Source organism: Pecten maximus, chromosome 16 (genome assembly GCF_902652985.1).
Source record: "Pecten maximus chromosome 16, xPecMax1.1, whole genome shotgun sequence".
In the NCBI taxonomy this organism is placed as follows: Eukaryota; Metazoa; Mollusca; class Bivalvia; order Pectinida; family Pectinidae; genus Pecten; species Pecten maximus.
The window spans coordinates 29,787,743-29,811,777 of NC_047030.1; the positions used below are offsets into that span (position 1 = coordinate 29,787,743).

At 35.6% G+C, this 24,035-nt stretch overlaps 1 protein-coding gene across 1 annotated transcript; it reads right to left on the reverse strand.

The window, feature by feature from the left end:
• Positions 1–12,733: 12,733 nt before the first annotated feature.
• On the reverse strand, positions 12,734–23,869 carry LOC117344878 (retinal rod rhodopsin-sensitive cGMP 3',5'-cyclic phosphodiesterase subunit delta-like). Its single transcript, XM_033907741.1, has 6 exons — positions 23,711–23,869; positions 21,647–21,709; positions 21,078–21,103; positions 20,662–20,787; positions 19,727–19,832; positions 12,734–17,438 (listed from the first exon to the last, which is right to left on the reverse strand). Exons 1-6 carry the CDS (start codon positions 23,749–23,751, stop codon positions 17,357–17,359), a joined length of 444 nt encoding a protein of 147 aa, XP_033763632.1. The 5' UTR covers positions 23,752–23,869; the 3' UTR covers positions 12,734–17,356.
• Positions 23,870–24,035: the final 166 nt, after the last annotated feature.

Below are 24,035 nucleotides of genomic sequence, written 5' to 3' on the forward strand. Positions count from 1 at the left end.
CACTGTGATTAATGAAAACGATCGCATTCCCGTCCACTAGTACATGTGCGTACGACATGTAATGACAAGTAACAGACATCTTTCCCTCGCTATTGAAATTATTCTTCGTTATTCAAGGAAGATTTGCATTATACAATTACAACCTTTTGAACATAGATATATTTACCCGACAAAAAACAACCTTTTGAACATAGATTCATTTACCCGACAAAAAAATTGACAGAAGATCGACCGAGGTTGATATTTTTCATGTGTATAAAACCATTTATATTGCATTAACTGAAATGAAAAATACTATATATGTAATAGTAAATGCAACGACCAGACCGGAAATCGAACCCAGTTTTAGTTTAAACATATTCTATTGTATCATAAATATACAAAGGGACCGGGCACAAGTTTTCCAACTTATATAAAGCCCTCTGCCAAATATAGTATACAACACAAATATTTACACAAGATGACATTAGAATTTACATAAAGTGATTTTATTTTGGAAAATGCGAGTTTAAGAAGAGTAGAGAACCAAGATCCTCGAACTCTAGACGGGCGCTCTAACCACCTGGCCACCGGCGCGCAGTCCAGTCCAGTCCAGTCCAGTCCAGTCCCGCTACATTCCTCCCTCCTTCAAAAATGTCTTCGACCCCAAGACACACACGAGACCCTATACCACCTCCGTGGGTATTTATTTGGCGCCAAATGTAACAGGAGAGAAAAAATGCCACGACTAGACCGGAACTCGAACCCGGGACCTCCAAAATCTTAGTTCTAAACAGTTTTAATGACAGTTCGAATCACAGCTAGTTCACATGTCAACGCTTACGATGTTTTCTTCTACAGACATCTATATCTTTTATCACTAACAAAGTATTTTTTTAAAGGTTTGATATTATTTTGACTCCGATAATCTGTTAAAGCAAATCTAATGAATTTCCTCACTGTGAAAAAGAAGTAATATTGGATGGAACATTCCCTTCACTGTGCAACATCAATTTCCTTCGTTTGTAAATATAGAATTTTGTCACACTTGGCAAGAAAGTCACACAAAAAAAACCAAACAAACAAACAAAAAAACCAAACAAACCAACAAACAAACCAACAAACAAACAAACAAACGAAGCATTTACATATTTCCATTTATCAACAAATATCACAAAAGAACAAGTCTATCGTAATTAAGTAAATTCACATTCTTTGAAAGCGCTTTGAGAAAAAAAAAACAATTCTAATACGTTTGCCAGAAAATCTTTGAATGCTGACAATTCCGGACAACGTATAAATAAATGAAAGATATCCTCCGACTGCGTCAGACAAACCGGACGCTTTAACCATTTGACGTTCCTGGCCACTTGCGCCCAGCCCAGTCCAGTTCCGCTACAGTTTTATTGTAACTATTCTTATTTATAAACATGTAATACATATCATGTAATGATAAATTGTTATAGGAAGCATTTGTAAATATTAAATTATATCTTAACACCACTTAAACAAAACAGTAAAAGTATACATTGAAATACATACGTACATGAATAATTTTCGTGAAAGATATTTGAACAATGCCAAACGGAAGTAATTCATAAGATATTTTTTAGAAAATCAAGTCTACAGGTTTTTATTCTGGCCAACCAGAAAGTGTGTAAACGTCTTTTCATAATACTGTAAATGCACTTTATTGGGCGCACTCAAATTTAAGCGCATTTCCGAATTGAAGATTAGCGCATTGATGAATTTGCGCCCAAAATAATTTTGATTTAAAAACAGTATGTAGAAAGTGCAAATAGTACAACCATAATTAAGCGTAATGCTTGAAACGCAAAAACCGCTAAAATAAGGTAACCGCTAAAATATGTATCTTAACAGTAATATAGCTTTAGGTTGTACACTCCTGCGACGTCTTGTGTCGGTTCAGATAAGAACTTTATTTGACACTATAACAATGTATAATAAAACAATAGGTAGCATTAAAACAATTGATTAGCATGGAGACTGAAAGCACATGATATAATGAAAGTTCCTAGCTTTTTCAATTATCTCACATTTTTATACCAAATAAGTATCTTGTCTACTTATGTTTAATGTCTGTGTTCTCGGCACTATTATATATAGACCTGTTAACAAATACGACATGTCAATGTGCAGGCAGCATCTGGCACCGGAAGTTGTTCCTTTTCAAACAGACTCCCTTAATAATCTATGTAGGTAGGGCGTCAAACAGTGAACTTTAAGACACCATTATTAAAGATGGTCACTGTGGAAGCTGTTTTTTCCCTTCTTTTTGTTGTTGGTGTCTCCATATAAAAACAAGATGACTAGGCCTCTTTATGTAACAGAATCAACATGTTTTACTGGTGTGGCCTACGCAGACGACACCGCCTGTGCTTCTTTTCTCCTAATTAGGTCTTCACAATTAACGGATACATTTAAACATCGCGAACACCTGAACAAACTGTCGCTAGCACAGATTGTCAAGTCGATCAGAGAAAATCTATATCAAGTTTGTAATTAGTTGGTCGAGACGACAAATGGCTCGCCATGGGGGCATGGAATCCTGATTGAAAACTCACAGCTGGGCAATAATGCTAAGACGGGGTAAACTACGGCGTAGTAATATTCATGCATTAGATTTTACTTATTTGTAAACAGATATGAAAATGGTCGATATTTTCATACGATGGTGAATGATAACTGTTTATAGTTATTAAACACGGATTTGTCAGATAACTGCTGGCCAGGCAATCAGCCAGTGTTGTGGGTTTGGTGTTTTCAATATCCGTACTGGCCGCGCAGATCACAGGCTTCATATATATGATACCGGATATCCGCTTGTGGACCTAGTACAAACACTATAGATTGGTATTATTCTCGGCGAGGAGTATAGAAGATAGGTCCGTGCGCACGTCTGTACAAAACATCTATCCTAAGGCGTCCTTGGTCTAACAACTTCATAAATAATGACTTGCAACCATACGCGTTCGCATTTCATTAATTGTATGATAGTCCCGAACCTTTATAGATTTACTTACAGCCATCACCACGTGTACGAGAGTTGGGGTACAAAAGGAGGAGAGTGACGTTCGACCTAGATATTCTTGAAATGTGAGGAGGATGAATGGGAATGAGAAGAGGAATTGGTTCCCATTACCCCCCCCCTTCCCCCCCTTCCCCCCCAGACTTTATTGATGACCAAATTGTCCTGAACATTCATACTCTACTCGCAACCATCAGTCCTTGTACGAGTTCTGAGTTTTAACCACCTAGAAAAGGAGGTCATTGTTACTATAAGAAGATTTTCGAGGTTCTTGCTCTATTGACTTCATTAATGACTCAATTGTCATGAAAGCAATAAAATGGTAGTTAACGATCATTGGTAATGGTACGACATGTTGGTGTGACACTATGGTAATGGTACGACATGTTGGTGTGACACTATGGTAATGGTACGACATGTTGGTGTGACACTATGGTAATGGTACGACATGTTGGTGTGACACTATGGTAATGGTACGACATGTTCGTGTGACACTATGGTAATGGTACGACATGTTCGTGTGACACTATGGTAATGGTACGACATGTTCGTGTGACACTATGGTAATGGTACGACATGTTGGTGTGACACTATGGTAATGGTACGACATGTTGGTGTGACACTATGGTAATGGTACGACATGTTGGTGTGACACTATGGTAATGGTACGACATGTTCGTGTGACACTATGGTAATGGTACGACATGTTGGTGTGACACTATGGTAATGGTACGACATGTTCGTGTGACACTATGGTAATGGTACGACATGTTCGTGTGACACTATGGTAATGGTACGACATGTTCGTGTGACACTATGGTAATGGTACGACATGTTGGTGTGACACTATGGTAATGGTACGACATGTTGGTGTGACACTATGGTAATGGTACGACATGTTCGTGTGACACTATGGTAATGGTACGACATGTTCGGTGTGACACTATGGTAATGGTACGACATGTTGCGTGTGACACTATGGTAATGGTACGACATGTTGGTGTGACACTATGGTAATGGTACGACATGTTGGTGTGACACTATGGTAATGGTACGACATGTTCGGTGTGACACTATGGTAATGGTACGACATGTTGGTGTGACACTATGGTAATGGTACGACATGTTCGGTGTGACACTATGGTAGTGGTACGACATGTTCGGTGTGACACTATGGTAATGGTACGACATGTTGGTGTGACACTATGGTAATGGTACGACATGTTGGTGTGACACTATGGTAGTGGTACGACATGTTGGTGTGACACTATGGTAATGGTACGACATGTTGGTGTGACACTATGGTAATGGTACGACATGTTGGTGTGACACTATGGTAATGGTACGACATGTTGGTGTGACACTATGGTAATGGTACGACATGTTGGTGTGACACTATGGTAATGGTACGACATGTTGGTGTGACACTATGGTAATGGTACGACATGTTGGTGTGACACTATGGTAATGGTACGACATGTTGGTGTGACACTATGGTAATGGTACGACATGTTGGTGTGACACTATGGTAATGGTACGACATGTTCGTGTGACACTATGGTAATGGTACGACATGTTGGTGTGACACTATGGTAATGGTACGACATGTTGGTGTGACACTATGGTAATGGTACGACATGTTGGTGTGACACTATGGTAATGGTACGACATGTTGGTGTGACACTATGGTAATGGTACGACATGTTGGTGTGACACTATGGTAAGGGGTCGACATGTTGGTGTGGACACTATGGTAATGGTACGACATGTTGGTGTGACACTATGGTAATGGTACGACATGTTGGTGTGACACTATGGTAATGGTACGACATGTTGGTGTGACACTATGGTAATGGTACGACATGTTGGTGTGACACTATGGTAATGGTACGACATGTTGGTGTGACACTATGGTAATGGTACGACATGTTGGTGTGACACTATGGTAATGGTACGACATGTTGGTGTGACACTATGGTAATGGTACGACATGTTGGTGTGACACTATGGTAATGGTACGACATGTTGGTGTGACACTATGGTAATGGTACGACATGTTGGTGTGACACTATGGTAATGGTACGACATGTTGGTGTGACACTATGGTAATGGTACGACATGTTGGTGTGACACTATGGTAATGGTACGACATGTTGGTGTGACACTATGGTAGTGGTACGACATGTTGGTGTGACACTATGGTAATGGTACGACATGTTGGTGTGACACTATGGTAATGGTACGACATGTTCGGTGTGACACTATGGTAATGGTACGACATGTTGGTGTGACACTATGGTAATGGTACGACATGTTGGTGTGACACTATGGTAATGGTACGACATGTTGGTTGTGACACTATGGTAATGGTACGACATGTTGGTGTGACACTATGGTAATGGTACGACATGTTCGGTGTGACACTATGGTAATGGTACGACATGTTGGTGTGACACTATGGTAATGGTACGACATGTTGGTGTGACACTATGGTAATGGTACGACATGTTGGTGTGACACTATGGTAATGGTACGACATGTTGGTGTGACACTATGGTAATGGTACGACATGTTGGTGTGACACTATGGTAGTGGTACGACATGTTGGTGTGACACTATGGTAATGGTACGACATGTTGGTGTGACACTATGGTATGGTACGACATGTTCGTGTGACACTATGGTAATGGTACGACATGTTGGTGTGACACTATGGTAATGGTACGACATGTTGGTGTGACACTATGGTAATGGTACGACATGTTCGTGTGACACTATGGTAATGGTACGACATGTTCGTGTGACACTATGGTAATGGTACGACATGTTGGTGTGACACTATGGTAATGGTACGACATGTTGGTGTGACACTATGGTAATGGTACGACATGTTGGTGTGACACTATGGTAATGGTACGACATGTTGGTGTGACACTATGGTAATGGTACGACATGTTGGTGTGACACTATGGTAGTGGTACGACATGTTCGTGTGACACTATGGTAATGGTACGACATGTTCGTGTGACACTATGGTAATGGTACGACATGTTGGTGTGACACTATGGTAGTGGTACGACATGTTGGTGTGACACTATGGTAGTGGTACGACATGTTGGTGTGACACTATGGTAATGGTACGACATGTTGGTGTGACACTATGGTAGTGGTACGACATGTTGGTGTGACACTATGGTAGTGGTACGACATGTTCGTGTGACACTATGGTAATGGTACGACATGTTGGTGTGACACTATGGTAATGGTACGACATGTTGGTGTGACACTATGGTAGTGGTACGACATGTTGGTGTGACACTATGGTAGTGGTACGACATGTTCGTGTGACACTATGGTAATGGTACGACATGTTGGTGTGACACTATGGTAATGGTACGACATGTTGGTGTGACACTATGGTAATGGTACGACATGTTCGGTGTGACACTATGGTAATGGTACGACATGTTGGTGTGACACTATGGTAATGGTACGACATGTTGGTGTGACACTATGGTAATGGTACGACATGTTGGTGTGACACTATGGTAATGGTACGACATGTTGGTGTGACACTATGGTAATGGTACGACATGTTGGTGTGACACTATGGTAATGGTACGACATGTTCGTGTGACACTATGGTAATGGTACGACATGTTGGTGTGACACTATGCCCGGGGGGAATAGTCAAGTATGAACGGGATCTGAACTCATAAACGGAAGTGAAATTCCTACTGTTACATATCATCTTGGTCGCTTGGGAAAAAAACTGAGCCGCAAAATTAGAGACACACATGCGTACGGAAGCAAACCTATAAAGAGACGGATACAAGACGCTGTACGAATCACCAGGGAAACAAAATAAACAAACCATTGTTACATTCGCCCGTAGTCAGTATAATGTGACCAGGTGGGGTGTCCTGCAGGGTGTCTCCGGCTGCAGTGAGGAAGCTCTAGCTATGAAGTCGGCATCAGTTCCGTGCTATCACAAGGAGACAAATACGAACATGTAACAGTCTCGCAAAACACATACATAAAAAAAACTTTTAATTCTGATAGAGTATTTGAATTTCTATTTCAGACAACAGATTTTTTTATGATATTGGTCAATGTGCACTGCGTCAGGCTACATTGATGGATAAGAGGGAAAATGTGAGGTCTCAAGACCTGACCCCAATATCTTACTGTTGTAAGTTTTCACGGCCTGAGATATCCTTCCCATACCATAACAGAACCAACATTTGCACAAAAATATTCATGTAATATACCAAAATGTTTTTGTTTCTTAAAATCACCAATAATTTGCTGTAGATGCTAACATTTTATGCTATAGAGTTTCTTTGTGATATGTAGGCAGAGAATATTTCTAAGTCACACAAATATTAATCCTGAAAAATAATCATGCTGTTGATTTATATTTGATCGGATTTGACTTTATGTAAGTATAAACACTAATGATAGAAGTTATATAAATCAAGCAATATGATATTTAAGAGTGTGACATTTAGATGACTACACTGTCACCAGACTAATGTGAAGCGTACTTGCATATGCGGTGTCCGAGATTGTGATAGACTGGATCGACTGTTTAAGATGTTTCGTCTCTATCATGATCCCATTGACACCAAGTTCGAAAAAGTGTGCGAGATGGTAAAAATGAAATAGAATCAAAGAAGAGTACAAGATGTACTTCGTCGTTTTCCTGGCAACACAACCTCCTGGCTGGCTACTTCTAATATGTATCAGCGATTACAGGGGAGATAACTGTTGTCACACGTAGGTCAGGAAGGGACATAATCAGCGCTTACAGGGGAGATAACTGTTGTCACACGTAGGTCTGGAAGGGACATAATCAGCGCTTACAGGGGAGATAACTGTTGTCACACGTAGGTCTGGAAGGGAGATAATCAGCGCTTACAGGGGAGATAACTGTTGTCACACGTAGGTCAGGAAGGGAGCATTTTATCGAGTGTAGCATACCCCATTAAGGGTCTTAGTCTACTTCTGTTAAAATTTCTAGTTTGCAGCACCTAGCTTATCGCGGACCTTGTCGTGTATTTTTCTAAACTGTTTGGCAAAATTTGTAAAAAAACTCCCGTTTTGGGGGAACATAATCAGCTTGTATTGATCCCATATCACACAACAAACATGTCGTTATGCTCACAGATATTTACATGTATGACATACAATATGGACAATTGTTTTAGCAAATGTAAATCTATCAAAGTGTACACTTATGTTCTGATCGTGAAATGCAAATGGCGGTTCTGAATAATATCGCACAAATGTAGCACATAAAATGACACTTCAGTCATCAAAAGCGCTCTTATTAGACACCATTAAAACATCTTAACATAAAATGAAGACTGTTTTAGGAAAAATGATTGGACCGCTGAGTTTGAGGTAAAAATACAGATTTCAGAAAATAGACGCAAACTCCACATTTTATTTGTTTGTCTTGAGAACAATGTTCCTACTTTGTCCATAAGTCCTAATATAGTACCGAATAGGAGCATTTTTAATAATTGAAATACCTCCCTTATGCCATATTTGTGTAATATTACTTCTCACAGCCGCCATTTGAATTTTCCCCTGTCTCTTAAAACAGACAGTGTAATAAACGCGTTATATCGGGCGCATGAATGTCATTTCATCATCCGGTCCTAAATCTAAATAATACTCCTATTTCTGAAGTGACTTCTCACACACATCTTGGTGTTACTATTTCAAACAATGCCGATTGGAAACAGCACATAGATACTATTATTTCTAAAGCGTCATTTCGTATCAACATTTTACAGGAAATTAAAATTTAGAGTTGACAGACGAAGCCTTCAACAAATGTACTTGTCCTTTATCCGTCCCCTGCTAGAATACGCTGATGTCGTATGGGACAATCTAACAATTGAATATGCAAAAAAAAAACTAGAGAGTATCCAAATCGAAGCTATTCGGATAATATGTGGTGCAACTAAATTGACTAGTCATGATTCCCTTTACCGGGAAACTGGTATAGAGCCGTTATCTGAAAGAAGACGTAAGCATAGAATTATACAGCTTCATAAAATTACCCATGGGCAGACACCTAGTTATTTAACAGATATATTACCAAATAGAATACACGAATTGCACAATCATAATACTCGCCAATCTCAAAATATCACCATTCCGAAAGCTAGAACCTCTTTCTATAACAACTCGTTCTTTCCCTCTACTATTACCCTATGGAATGGTTTACCTCCGAATATAAAAGAAAATCCTTCCATTTTTCACCTAAAATTGTATCTCAACTCTGGAAAATTGAATATTCCCACATTTTATTTGTCTGGAAAACGAATGGGGCAAGTTTATCATACCAGACTTCGTTTAAAATGTAGCTCTCTTCGAGATCATCTATTTCATAAAAATCTTATTGAAAATCCGAATTGTACCTGCGGTCAAATTGAAACAACAAATCACTATCTCCTGGAATGTAATATGTACAACATGATACGCCATCATTACATCTATCCTATTAACAACTTGTCACTCACTTTACGGTGATTCACTGCGTACCGAAGCAGAAAATATTAATATTTTCAATTCTGTCCAATCTTTTATTATTAAAAGTAAACGCTTTGAGTCTGTATGATATCCCTTTCACTATAAGATATCTAAACATATATATGTAGCTCTCTTCGAGATCATCTATTTCATAAAAATCTTATTGAAAATCCGAATTGTACCCTGCGGTCAAATTGAAACAACAAATCACTATCTCCTGGAATGTAATATGTACAACATGATACGCCATCAATACATCTATCCTATTAACAACTTGTCACTAGACTTGCTTCTTTACGGTGATTCATTGCGTACCGAAACAGAAAATATTAATATTTTCAATTCTGTCCAATCTTTTATTATTAAAAGTAAACGCTTTGAGTCTGTATGATATCCCTTTCACTATAAGATATCTAAACATATATATTATTCTAAGAATATAATGTATGTCAAAAACTAACCCATGTCCCTCGTTGTTACTTCTGAGGACTCACGGAAAAAATGTTGCAATAACATTCCTATTCTTCTACCACCATCACCTACATCCCCCTCCCCCTCCCCTCCCCTTCCGCTCCCCCACTACTCAAATAGATTAGTACTAATGAGATAATTTCTTAACCTATGTATTAATGTAATTACTGTTTATTACCATTGTATGTTAATTTCGACAGTATTGCAAATTCTCTGCTGAGATTACTTTATTTATATGCGTACGGGCCAGAGTCATGCCGATCTACATACGTACAAGTTGTATGTCTGTAGCTCAAGATGATATCTGCTCATTATGTTATCTGCCTGTCTCAAAGAGAAGACGGATTTATATAAGTACGAAAGTACTTCTTTCCGAATTCTTTACTGTTCTATGTTTGTGTAATATTCTATGTAAATATTTGAACAATAAAATACTGTTTAAACCAATGTCATTTACGAACAATAATTAATGCCAGTCCTCACAGCTACATGTATGACAATTGAAGGGCCGTAAAATACACAGGGGATCGGCTATAAAATCATGTATGAAGTTATTAGATAATGCATGTCACAATTATCAGAGGCTTGCGATTGGAGCCTTAAAACTACACTGTGACGTGTCTTCTGCCTTCGAAGATCGTGGAGATCAAATGATTCCAAATCCTCCAAACCCGTTCATCCACTTGAAATGAAATTGTTGAGATTTGATCGAAAATAAACCATTTTTTATTACATTTTTACCAGTGAAATATCAAAAATTATCCATTCTATAAAAATGATATTTTTCACTATTTTTCACTTTTGCTGATTTGACCAATCAAATTAATGATTAGAAAATACCAAAATAATTGACCAATCAGAAAGCCTGACATATATGTCAGCACCTGGACAGGGGGAACTACTTTTTTAGGGAACTGTATTTTCGTTGATAAAAAATGTAATAAACAGAATATCTAACGGTGTCTTCAGTAATACCAAATATATTTCACTCGTGTGGCTAATATTTTGATATTTTAATATTAGCCCCACTCGTGAAATATATATTGGTATTACTGAAGACACTGTTAGATATCCTCTATATATCATTCCCTAATTAAGATACGTATTTCTTCCTCTTTTAGAAAATGTCCAAATGAATGACAAATCAACTGAATCATTCGGTAGAGTTGGATTCTAAATGTATTCCTGTGATGTTCGGTATATATCTCATTAAGATATATATAGAGAACCATTGTGAGGTATACGGGGCTATATAATATTTCACTAACAATTATATTCGTAAACCGTGCGATGTTTTAGTTAGATGAGGACGAATGTGTACATTTAATGCGTTATCAAAATGGCCTATTGTACATCCTACTGTCTTTCCTGGTTTGGATCTTTCAAATCATTTCGTGGGTACAAACGTTCGTGGTTGGTCATGCAGCGATAATATAACAATAACACAACATTCTTTTTAAATTCATATTTGTGATTCCATAGCAACTACGAAAACGAGTTTACAGTAAAATGTCTCTGTTATAAGGATCACTTGTTATGCATGATTCACTGCTAATTAACCTGTGAATACAGACTAGCACCTGCCTATAACGACCACTCCGGTATCTTGGATGGCCTTTATAGACACATTACACAATATTCAATCTGTTACAGATATTCAGAGCACGCTCATGACTTTTGGTCTTTAGTAAGGTTTTTATGTTTTTTTTATGCCTTTGGAGAACTCTGAAAACAAGAAACTCTTCATATCGACAACATATCTCTCCCTTTTTCTCTCTCTCCAAAAAAATGGTATAATAATGTAAATTTATGTATAATATACCAATTGCATATTCTTCTTTATTTTGTACATTATTAAGGAAAGGGTGATCACATAAGTTGTAATAACTTGTACCCAATCTGTTTGTTAACTTTTTGCAATAAATTATGTTTAAGCTATTATATTTATTTTGTATATTAATAAGTTGACCTGATCTTTGTCTTCTTTCTTTCCAATTCTTATGTTTGATTTGTAAGCCTAACTTTACTCAACAGACTCATCAGTTGTATTGTATCGACCTTTAATCTCCATCACTCTGCTCAGATTTAGAGGTTTAACACCGCTAGGTTTAATCACGTCATGTTTTTCCAGGCTCCTATAAACTCCTCATCAACTACTGTTTTGATATCCGTCCTCAGTCCGCTATTTTCCTAATAGATGTTGGTTACGTCTCTTCTTCCATGTTTTCCTAATATCAACTCTACGTTTCCAAGCCTCTTGCCCGTCTTTTCTTTTGTCTCCAACGAGTGATGACATTCTCTTACAAACATGGCATGCCTTCTGTTAAAGGTTTGTATATATATATACATTTACTTATAAGGATAAAATTACAATGTTAAGGTATTTATTTAATATATTTGAAAACCTGTGCAATTTATAGTAAATATCACTGCAATATTTGAAGTTAAATGCATCATCTGATAACTTGATAAAGCGTGGAATTTATGATGGACAGACATTTTGATGAGGATACTTCCTAACAAGCAGCCATGAGGCCTTACTCTGCTCCAGTTGTGTCTATCCCGAGACTACTGTAGAAATGAAGTGTTATTTGATTGACACTTAACACTACCAAAGTGTTGAAATCTATTCAAAAAATTTGTTGTAGGAGTTTGGACATGACAAATGAGAATAACATAACACATACCAAAGATTTTCATTGTTTTATTTCAAAAAGAATGGCAACCATTTTAGTCCTCAATAATATACAGCACTTGAGACAACAGACGTGGACGGATGTACTGCACAATTGAGGAAAAGGTTTCCATGACTACGACTACAACATACCCCTGTCACACAGTGCTGGTTTTAAATGATCACGTGATCACATTGTATGGGAATTTAACCTACCCAAGGATTTTCTTTTCTTTTTTTTTTTCTGAGGAAAAACTACTAATAAGATTTACATTATTTTTTTTACATCTACACACACCAAAAAATATATTTTGTTGAAATAATTTCCCATATTGTTTGATCAAATGGACAGGAATTTATTTGAAGCTGATTCATGGTAATTTCTTCTATTAAATTTCTGGCCATTAATTTCTAACTACTCATTTCATTTACAATAGTTTTTAATTTGAACACTTCTTACAAAAAAAAACATCGGCTACCTGATGTAGTTATATATATAAAGATCTAGGTGCTTGGTTTCAGTAAAACTGAATAGAAGTCAAAAGACTCTGGTTATTGAGAAATATTCTTTATACATGAAATTAATATTTCTTTTTGTAACAGTGGGGAAAAACAAAAAAGAATTATAAAGATATTATATTTACATTATCTATTGTATAAGCAAAAACATATGTTGAAGATTCCTCTGTACTAAAATAGAATTGTCAGAAATATTTGAGTCCAAGATGGAAGTTTAAAAAACACACAATCAGACCATGAAAGACCAACACAAAGACACTTGACAACAAATACCACCCCCCCCCCCCCTCCCCATCTCACAATATACAGAGGCACATCACTAATCAAAATTAATATTCCTTGTATGCGGTTTGGATTTTCTCTAGTGCAATTTTGTGTCATTTTCTCAAAATTTGTCACAGTAACTTACAATTTCTCTTTGTCATGGAGCAGTTTTCATTGTCCACGGAACAGCTCTGATACCTTTGGCTATCGTGAATAATGAACAAAATCATACAATATAAATGTATCTATCTGGAATAATAATTTTCAGAAAATCTCTAAAAAAGAGCTGATGTATATATTTATCAATTTGAATTGTATGTCAGAGACATATTTTCATTTCGATACTTTTTGTGACAATTTACATGTACCCAGCACCCAATTTAAATGTACAGCTTTTCATTAGACTTGGCCCAGGAACATTTTAACTGTAAAGCATGCTTAACACACCAAATCACTCGGTCACAATGACATTTTAAAATAGCTGTGAATTGTCAGAAACATTTTCACACAGCACAGACTTATAATTACGACATGCCACACATGTTACTGGTAGTCATAACATGTAGTAATAACAATATCAGATAGCTTTCTTAAAACCAAATTTCCAAGTGTTTGGTTTCTTTGTAATTTAAGATTTGTAGTATGTTTAAGTTAACTGTAAATAGATGAATACTTAATATGTGATTACTTAACACATAATTTATACACAGATATTCTCCAGGTATCATTCACACAGCCTTGTACAATGTTTCAATATCTAACTACGGACAAGGTTCAGATATATCAAGCTTCCTTGAAGAATTCAAACTGAATTTTGTTAGAAAAAATTGTCATAGTATAAAAAATAGCTAATAAATGTTAATATCTACCGACATTGAATTGGAAAAAGAAAAAGAAAACAAAAAAACACAATATGGCAATTGTGTCCCAAATCATGAAGGATTTTAGCCATCTTCTCTTACAGATTCAATATAAACGTATACAGACAAACATTATAAATTATACATTTTAATATGTACAGAAACCGACATAGTCTGAGTATGTTTATCGTAGTCCATTTAAATCCTAATCAGATTGTACATGTGTATCCTATTCTCCATATATATACTGATAATTTCACAAAAACACACTTCTTTTACGTTGAAAATGCAAAATCCCTACTGAGGTGAAAATGGAATGTTTTAAGAAGTAAACATATCAATTTATGAACATAAAAATATTTTCAAACAGCATTGCAGCTAATTCGGATAATGTAAACAAAATTCATGTTGACAAACAAACTACAGAAATGTCATGTTTACATAAGTCTTCCTTCTCTGAATGAAACACGGGGCATTTTTACATCAAGCAAGCTTCATCACAAATAAACCTTCAATATATATAGGGGACTAAATGTTATCTCGTACACCACACAAAGAATGTTATAATTCCTTATTTCAAGCACAAGTACTGTATATATGTGTGTACTATTTATAGTACAGAGGTGACCTTGACCTTATCCTAAGGAAAGATATCCCAGTAATGAACACTTGTATGACATTTTATCTCGATCATATCAGAAGAAATTAGAGATTCCATATAAAATTTGACAGAGACGAATGTATATAGCCCGGACTTGTACGGCCTCCATCCCACACAGGACAAACAGAAATCATAAACTTCATTTTTTCTTTGCCGGTGGGTTTAAATCAATTCAATACATCAGTGATTGTTGTCCAACGAAGACGGACAGAGAATACAAGTCCACATATGGACAACATGAAATTTACATACACTGGATTCTATTGTGTTTAAATAATGACATGATGTCACAAACAATAACACTCACTATCTATCTATATGATTATCTCACTCAAATGTCTAAATCTGGTAACATACACTCCAATAAATATACATACAGAAAATAATCACTGATTAGTTGATAGCGTTGTAATTAACACTAATTACAATGATTTTAATGAGTACATTACAATGTTAGATGTTTCCCCATAGAATTCTACAGTTGGCCTCTACTATTCTAAAACAAGAAAATAGTCTTGCTTCATCAAGAAGGATTAAAGTTGATTGAAATTACACCCAAATGTCTACAAAGTGAGTTACTCTACAGTACAAATAACATTTTATTATTTCTGGTGTTGCTCTGAAAGTACCATCTACAGACTAGTATATAAGCCAGGTTCACAGATTCACCTACATTGGAGCACAATCTGATATAAGCATATTAACAACATGACTTCAAATTATCATTTCCTAATTTCTTATAAAATTATTTTCTATGTCTATCTTTTTGAAATAAACAATAATTTCTCGGTGATCATATCTCAAAATTCTGTTTTTAGTGATGATCTTACCAAGATTAGTAGTTAAAAAGAATCTTTTCCAACATCAGAACAAAACATATCTCTCCACTCCAACAAAAAGGCAGTAAGGAGACTGACAGAGCTAATTAACGACTAACATCACTTATACTTTTGAAATTATTCTGGTATATTGCACAATGCGTTTCCATAGTGATTAAACCATATACAGAGTCATCACTTTGAGGACACTTCATTTTACCCTCTGACTGTCAGATATCAGACCAGATATACAAATAGTATACTGAAGAGAGATGGTTATATTAAGAAACATTTACAATAAGTTATTTCACTGACACAATCTCAATGGAATATTCTGCATATCAAAGGGAGATAACCAACATCTCCATGCTTTCAGCTATTAAGCATTGTGAAATGTTTTATGTTTAAACTTGCATGTAATATATTAAAAACATTTATATGACAAGTAAAAAATCCCTACAAAAAATCACAAATGATTTGTAATGATGGTAAAACTGTTCATTAAAATTCATTCATTGCAATATTTTGCCTCGTTTATGTTAAAGAATTTGTACGTTCTGTCAAAACTTTGCATTTATTAACCTCTACTAAATTGATTATTTTAGATATGTTAAATCTATATTTGTCCTATTTGATATCAACTGTTTAAGAAAAAAAATAGTTGGAATTTAAACTACATATATACATGTATGAGTCAAACTAATTTTCCTATTATCAGTATCACATTTACCAGGGACTAAAATGACAAGAACCATTTGCCTTATGCATATCAAATCTCAATAGGGAATAGAAAATTGGAAAATCTTAAATGATGAAGAATTTATGGCGCAGATATTTATAAAACAGAAAATGGTCCATAGCTGGACTTGCCCTCCGTAATACCAGTGTTACCATCAGGATCATCTGGTAATTTGTTATTTCAGGACATTAAAAAAACAACACGAGAGCCAAAGTCAGAGGGTGTCTAATAGCTTAACATTAGTGGACTGTTCGATGACAAAATGTCGGGATATATATTTAGTATCGTTTATAAAATTACAGGTCAAAACAATAAAAAGTCCACAAAACAAATATACATCTGTATGATATATATAGATACAACAACAAATAGCACAATTCAGTTCTACTAATTCAATATATTTGTCTGCCATATCTTCATTCTTCTGTCACTCAAATAAATCCTTCAATCACCAACTTGCAGACTATTTAAATATTCATTTATCACAAATACACTCACTCAAAAATGAAATTCGTTTTTATGTTTAGTATGGACATTTGACATAGATACTATATCTAGATGACTAATTTTCACAAATTTCTGGGAAAAAAATGTGTGAGTTAAGATTTTCACCTGCTTGCTTTCGTCTAAGATACTACACAATCATTTACATCCTCTGAACGATGTTGAGAATCTTATGACATGATTTCCATTAATTTGTAAAGTCTTCTATCTATGGCTAGTGTTCCAGATTATGCCATGGAATGATGGACGATCTCTCGTAGGGAGCTGACCAGCTAGACGTAGAATATTCTTACTTTAGATGTGCTCACTAGCAGATCACCATCGAAAAACCGTGTCTCGATCATCACATTTCCGCTGAAGATAGAAAATACACATATAATGAAAACCATCATCATATTAACATCATTGTCAGGTCGGTGTTGATAATAGATCAAATATGTTGTTATCAATTGATTATTTCATAATAATGAGAGATAAAACAAGAGAGATCTTGGTGCCCACCATGGAATAATCCATATCAGTCAAATGAAAGACTAATCTTTTCACATCTTTTCCCTCCTTTCACTCTTCCTTCAAAACATTTAATAACTTCATAACCCTATATAGCAGGTGCAACCTGCAATTGTCAAAATCCAAGATGGCCATACTCTTTGTCAACCATTTAGTTCTTTCAATCAGACTTCCATGCACAACTGGAGACCAAAGAGAACCTCAAATTTGAGACACATTCATAATGACAATTTAGGACTTGAGAAAATTCAAGATGGTTGCCTGTTGGCCATGTTGTTGTCAGGTTGGTCCTATTTAGGAATATGCTTAGCTAGGGATTAAGGGGAACCTACATATGAAACATGAGAACTAGCAGTAACAAACTTCAATTGCCAAAATCCAAGATGGCCGTCTGTCCACCATGTTGTTTTCCAATTGGTACTGAAATGCAACATGCATAACTAGGAACCAAGTGAAACATACACATGAAATTTGAGAGAGATCCATTCTGTACTTTCTGAGAACTAGCGGTAACAAACTTCAATTGTCAAAATACAAGATGGTCGCCTGTTTGCCACGTTGTTTTTCGATCGGTCCAGAAATGCAATATTTTGACAATACAGACTTTCTGTCTGATAAACATGGGTACTGACAATTACAGCTGAAACGAATAGCAGATTTTGGCATTCGAAAATATTCGTTTGGTTTATTCGAATGGTATTCAAATATTCGGGAATTAATGTCGACACTTAAGAAAATGTAATTATTTCTGATTTACTAAACTGTATAGACGATTGACAAGCTTTAAATAATTAACAGTGATATATACAACTGAAGAATAGGCCAGAACTAAGTCGGAAGCTCCCTTTTGTAATCGTAAAAAACTTCACCAAGTTTGCCTATTGACGACAATGTGGCTAGCCTACCTGATTGAACGCTTGTGTCTGTCGTATTGTCAATGTCAAAAGAAGGAATATTTGCGGTACAAGACCAATAAATAATAAAAAAATTAAAGTTCACTACATTGGGGTCTGTATGTTAATTCATATACAATGTACTGGCAAAATAACATGAAATAAAACGACCGCAAACTGTCCTACATGGTAACTTTTTCTGTCAGTTGAGTGCTTATAACCGGGAATGTCGCTCTTGTTTTAAAGCGTTTTATTGACACTGACGTACATCATAATATGGCGTACTACAGGGTTGACAGTACACAGTACGGATAAGAAAGATAGCAGCATTGCACCATATTTACGATGTCATGTCAGAAAAATGTTTATATCTTATCATTCATGCGTTTCGGAACTTATTCATGTCAAAATATTTGCAATATACATGCACTTTTATGTTAAACTGAATGCTGGATTGGAACGAAAATCTGACGTTTGAACACGTTTTCAATGAGTTTGGCGCGGAGATGATTTGCTATGTTAGATCTTGTACTTTTGTATGTTAAAACCCCTAAGCATAGCTTACATTCTGCTTTAGATTTATTGGAATTTAGCTGGAAATGCTCCCAAACTCGACTGGAACGTTTGTACATGTTTCAGATCAAAGGACTAAAGGAAAGTCAATATCGTACCGAATATTCGAAAACGATTCCACTATTCGGGGAATGGGTATTCATTCGTGAACATTTGTTTTAGCTCTACTGACAATACAGACTTTCTCTGATAAACATGGGTACTGACAATACAGACTTTCTCTGATAAACATGGGTACTGACAATACAGACTCTGATAAACATGGGTACTGACAATACAGACTTTCTCTGATAAACATGGGTACTGACAATACAGACTTTCTCTGATAAACATGGGTACTGACAATACAGACTTTCTCTGATAAACATGGGTACTGACAATACAGACTTTCTCTGATAAACATGGGTACTGACAATACAGACTTTCTCTGATAAACATGGGTACTGACAATACAGACTTTCTCTGATAAACATGGGTACTGACAATACAGACTTTCTCTGATAAACATGGGTACTGGGAATACAGACTTTCTCTGATAAACATGGGTACTGACAATACAGACTTTCTCTGATAAACATGGGTACTGACAATACAGACTCTGATAAACATGGGTACTGACAATACAGACTTTCTCTGATAAACATGGGTACTGACAATATGACTTACTTTAGAACACCTGCTGTCATCATTTGGCTCTCAGGAGCAGCCTCTATGACTGACTGCCATGTATTGGTAGATCCAGGTATAACGAAGCCGAACTCGAAGTACCACTCTACAACACAAAACAAAGTACCGCTCTAAAACACAAAACCATTACTCTATGTGGATTGACAATATTTTATATGAATTACCTTATATTTGTCATTCTACATTCTTTTATTTTTTTAAGTTGTACTTATATACAGTGATATAGTATTCAAGCACCTCACTGACCCGAATGTAACATGGACGATTTTGCACGATCATCCCGGTACAAGTTCTTTGAAAGCAATTAACATTACTCTGGTTTCAACAGTTCTTTTTATTTCTTTATATAACCTTACAGAAAATAATAGTGAATAAATGCTGTAAAAACCGTTTTTTTGTGTAACCTAACTTAAGATCAGTTATAACAAAATTTACAATCAGGTATTAAAATCTGATTATATATGATCAAAGTTGTAAAATGCGAAAAAAATCATAATTTTTTTCTGTATGAATTTGGTGTGTACTTTTTGACTTGCATGCTTTCCAAAAACTTACCCCAAAATCTTTAATGTGAGTTTTGGTGCCAAAAAATTTAAGTCAACAAAATAGTAAAATGCGAAAAGATTTTTTTTTTCTGCATGATTTTGCTATAACATCACTCCTAGACCTCTAATGAATGTATAAACCAAATTTGAAGGGTGTGAGGTGTGTACATTTGGACTTACAAGCTTTTCAAAAACTATAAAGCTTTGGGGTGGGAAGCCGACAGTACAGCATAGCTCACTGTTACTCATAAACGGTGAGCTAAAATTCAAATGAACCTTCTCTTCACCAAAACAGAACATGTGAATGGCAAAGGCCCATTGGACCTTTTGCTGTGTTTGACCTAGACAAACCTCAAATCTTGATCATACCTTCTAGACATTTGCCCTTGAACAAGACTTTCTGCTCTAGTTTGAAGGACTCCATTGCCTCGTGTGATGAGAAGTTGATCTCCCTAGACACTGCCTTACACTTCAGGATTTTCTTGGGAACGCGAGCTACAAACATATCATGTCGGTATACATTACAGGTATTTCAAGGATTTCCCCACTTTAATTACAGGTATTTGTTCAAAGTATCAGTTCACTGACAATCATTTTAATATCCTAATATCATTTCTATCATCTTAAGTCACTATCATTTTTTCATAATCAAATGATTCAATAATGTCGAATGTTTGCTTCAATTAAATTGGTCAATTCTTGTTAAAATTTATACATGTATTGCTTTATAATATGTCTGCATTTATTTACACATTTAAGTTGAATTCTGATATAATATTACTTACCTTCATGTTCTGCGTCAGGTTTTGACCTAAAAATATATTAATATTACTGGTATATACTTCGATGATAATAAACGAATAAAACAAAAAAAATAAGCAACTTTATTATCAGATATCATAAATATGCACCAGCAAAGTAGCTTACTAATAATATTGATATTTTTATATCTATCTGATTTCAAACATTCACAGAATTTTTTTTCAGAAACCCTTCAACAGACTACATGTAGACTAAGTTTGATTCAGGGAAAAAATAGTTGAATAGGAATTATATATATACACAATCATGAAGGTTTACTGATGCCTTTTACCACTTGAACCAATAACTTGAAACTTAGAAACAAATGGTGACATCAAAACCGAAGCTTCCAATCCTTTCTTCTAGAGGCAAGCTAAAAAGCATTAGTGCAATATATGATCAAAATTTAAATGAATGGAAAATAACAGTTTTGTTGATAAAATCTGAGTTTCCTCTAGATCTAGAATATTCAATGTCACAAAATCTACTCTTAATTAAGACAATGTAACCGATCAAATGATTGAAATTAGAATTTATGAACCAGATAACTTACAGATCATCAGAAGACTGCCACAGTATTTTACCACTCTCTCCATCTCGGAGATTCATCCAGTTCCTGTAGGTCGGTCAAGGATTATAAGTCTGACATAACAATACCCCGATTATCTAGCTGGGTCCAGATCTAAATTTTATTGTCAACATTTCAATAGATAATGACAAAATATTCTCACTTTACCAGGAATCAATGACAAAATATTCTCACTTTACCAGAAATCATGTCATTAAGTCCAGGAAAACATTCAATGAATACTTAATTACTGTTTATAACCTAGAAGTAAGAACAAGATATCCTGGTTGGGACAAGTTCACCTAGACATTATCATCTAACAGCAATATTGGGTTTGGTTTATTTTGTTTAACATCCTATTAACAGCCAAGGTCATTTAAGGATTAACAGCTGCAGGTTTTGGAGGTGGAGGAAAGCCATAGTACCTGGAGAAAAACCACTGGTCTGCGGTCAGTACCAGGCAACTGCCCCTCGTGGGTTTCGAACTCATGACCCAGAGGTGGAGGGCTAGTAATAATAAAGTGTCGGACACCTTAACCACTGCAGCCCCTTACCAACAGCAAATGAACACCTAATATAAGGTACCATTGCGATTGTTACTCACTGTGATCTTCTTATAATATTAGTAAGTATCTATGAAACAAACTTATAAGATAAATTTTCTAATGTACATGTTCACTTAAGTGAATAGTTTGATTCAAAGATGTCTATATTCTGGAAATTTTGAAGATAGAAGAAACATTGTACATCAAATCCCCCTGACCCTGAACAAGACATGCACATCCTCACACATACAAACACACAACTGCTACAAATTTAGGACACCTACAAATATGTATTCACTCCACACACAGTTACAAAATGGAATCTCCTTCCAACAGCAGTAGTACATGTACAATGCACAGCAATAGAAGACTTCAAGGCACACATACCCTATACAGTCCTTGAAGTCCTCATCACGCACGAAAACATGTATGACCATTTTTTTTACCTTTTATCTATACCCTGCACAAATAACCCCATTCATGCCTCTGCGTACCTTGAGGGCATGTACCCCTTTAACAGTTTTTCAGGAAGTCAATTGCAATTCAAATTAAACAGAATGATTTGGCAGGGATTTTCCTACAATTTTTCAACTGGTCCATGCCAGGGTCCATTGAATTGGGAATTTCTACATGACAAAATGTGACATTGGGAAAAACAACAAAAAGTGAAATTCATACAAATTTAAGTTTTCTTTGATGAATATTGCCTTTATAATATTTTTGATTTAATTTTGTTAACTATAGCTGTTTTTATTTTTCAAAAGTACCTTAGTATTGGTATTTATAGATAAAACTTACTTAATCATTCAAAAGTGACTTCAAAATTGGGAATTTTTAGGGGCAAATTGGGATTTTATTTTAAGGGAATGGGTCCTTTTTATTGTAGGAAAATCAATGACCACTTACAAAATACCCTGTGAAAATGGTACCGTACCCTGGAGCCCAACCCTGATATCTGCCATCCTTAAAAGGTTTTTGATTATAAACTGAATGTCAGGAAACCTTGTTTCTTGTCAACATTATTACATGAATTTTTTATAAGCAGCATCGATCAAGCTTTAGACTTTTAAAACCACTAATCACTTTAGTGTTTAGGAAATTACAGGCAATACACCATCATATGTATTGCATAATTATCCGACCATAAACAGCTATACACAAATGTATCTGATTGCTGCGAAATAACTTATGCATGCAGATTTTATCTTGGAAGTGTACATATATCAGGTAGATTGTTTACCAACACCGATGTCAGTCATTGCAGTTTTTTTCTTAACTCGATAATTAGGCTATATATAAGGCTTCCCCCTGCCATTTATCGTATAAGGCAACGGAAACAATTGAATAAGCGATTGAAACTTAATCATAATGCATACTATTAGTACACTCCATGAATATCAACTTTCCTATCATATTCAAATATTAAATCATTTATAGAGTGTTGTGTCATATATAATGCAAATGATCACAACTTGGATAAACCTTAGACACATTCAAAGGATACAATTTGAATCCTTTAAGGATTTCATCAGCTGATGTAGGCATCTTCTTCGGGTGACGATAACTACTGAAAGCTTTTAACAATTCAAGATTGAAGGTGGTGTCGTCCCACTTTGACACTCTTCTCTAATGTCAACAATCCAATATGGCCGACCAAGCACCTTGTAGATTAATCCGCGCATCACAAATCAGGATCTCTAAAAAGTTTGTACAACAATATGTCGATTATCAATAAAAATATATCTTAATTTATCAAAACAAACATTCAAACTGTTGATTTAATTTGATGTAATATGAAGATACATCTTTAGATAATTTGTGTCGATATT

Coding starts and splice junctions, on each gene's coding strand:
- LOC117344878 (XM_033907741.1), bottom strand. CDS start 23,751: ATGCCTACATCAGCTGATGAAATCCTTAAAGGATTCAAATT. Junction 21,104..21,646: donor TGGCAGTCTTCTGATGATCT/GTAAGTTATCTG, acceptor ATATATTTTTAG/GTCAAAACCTGACGCAGAAC. Junction 20,788..21,077: donor ACCTGACGCAGAACATGAAG/GTAAGTAATATT, acceptor ATATGTTTGTAG/CTCGCGTTCCCAAGAAAATC.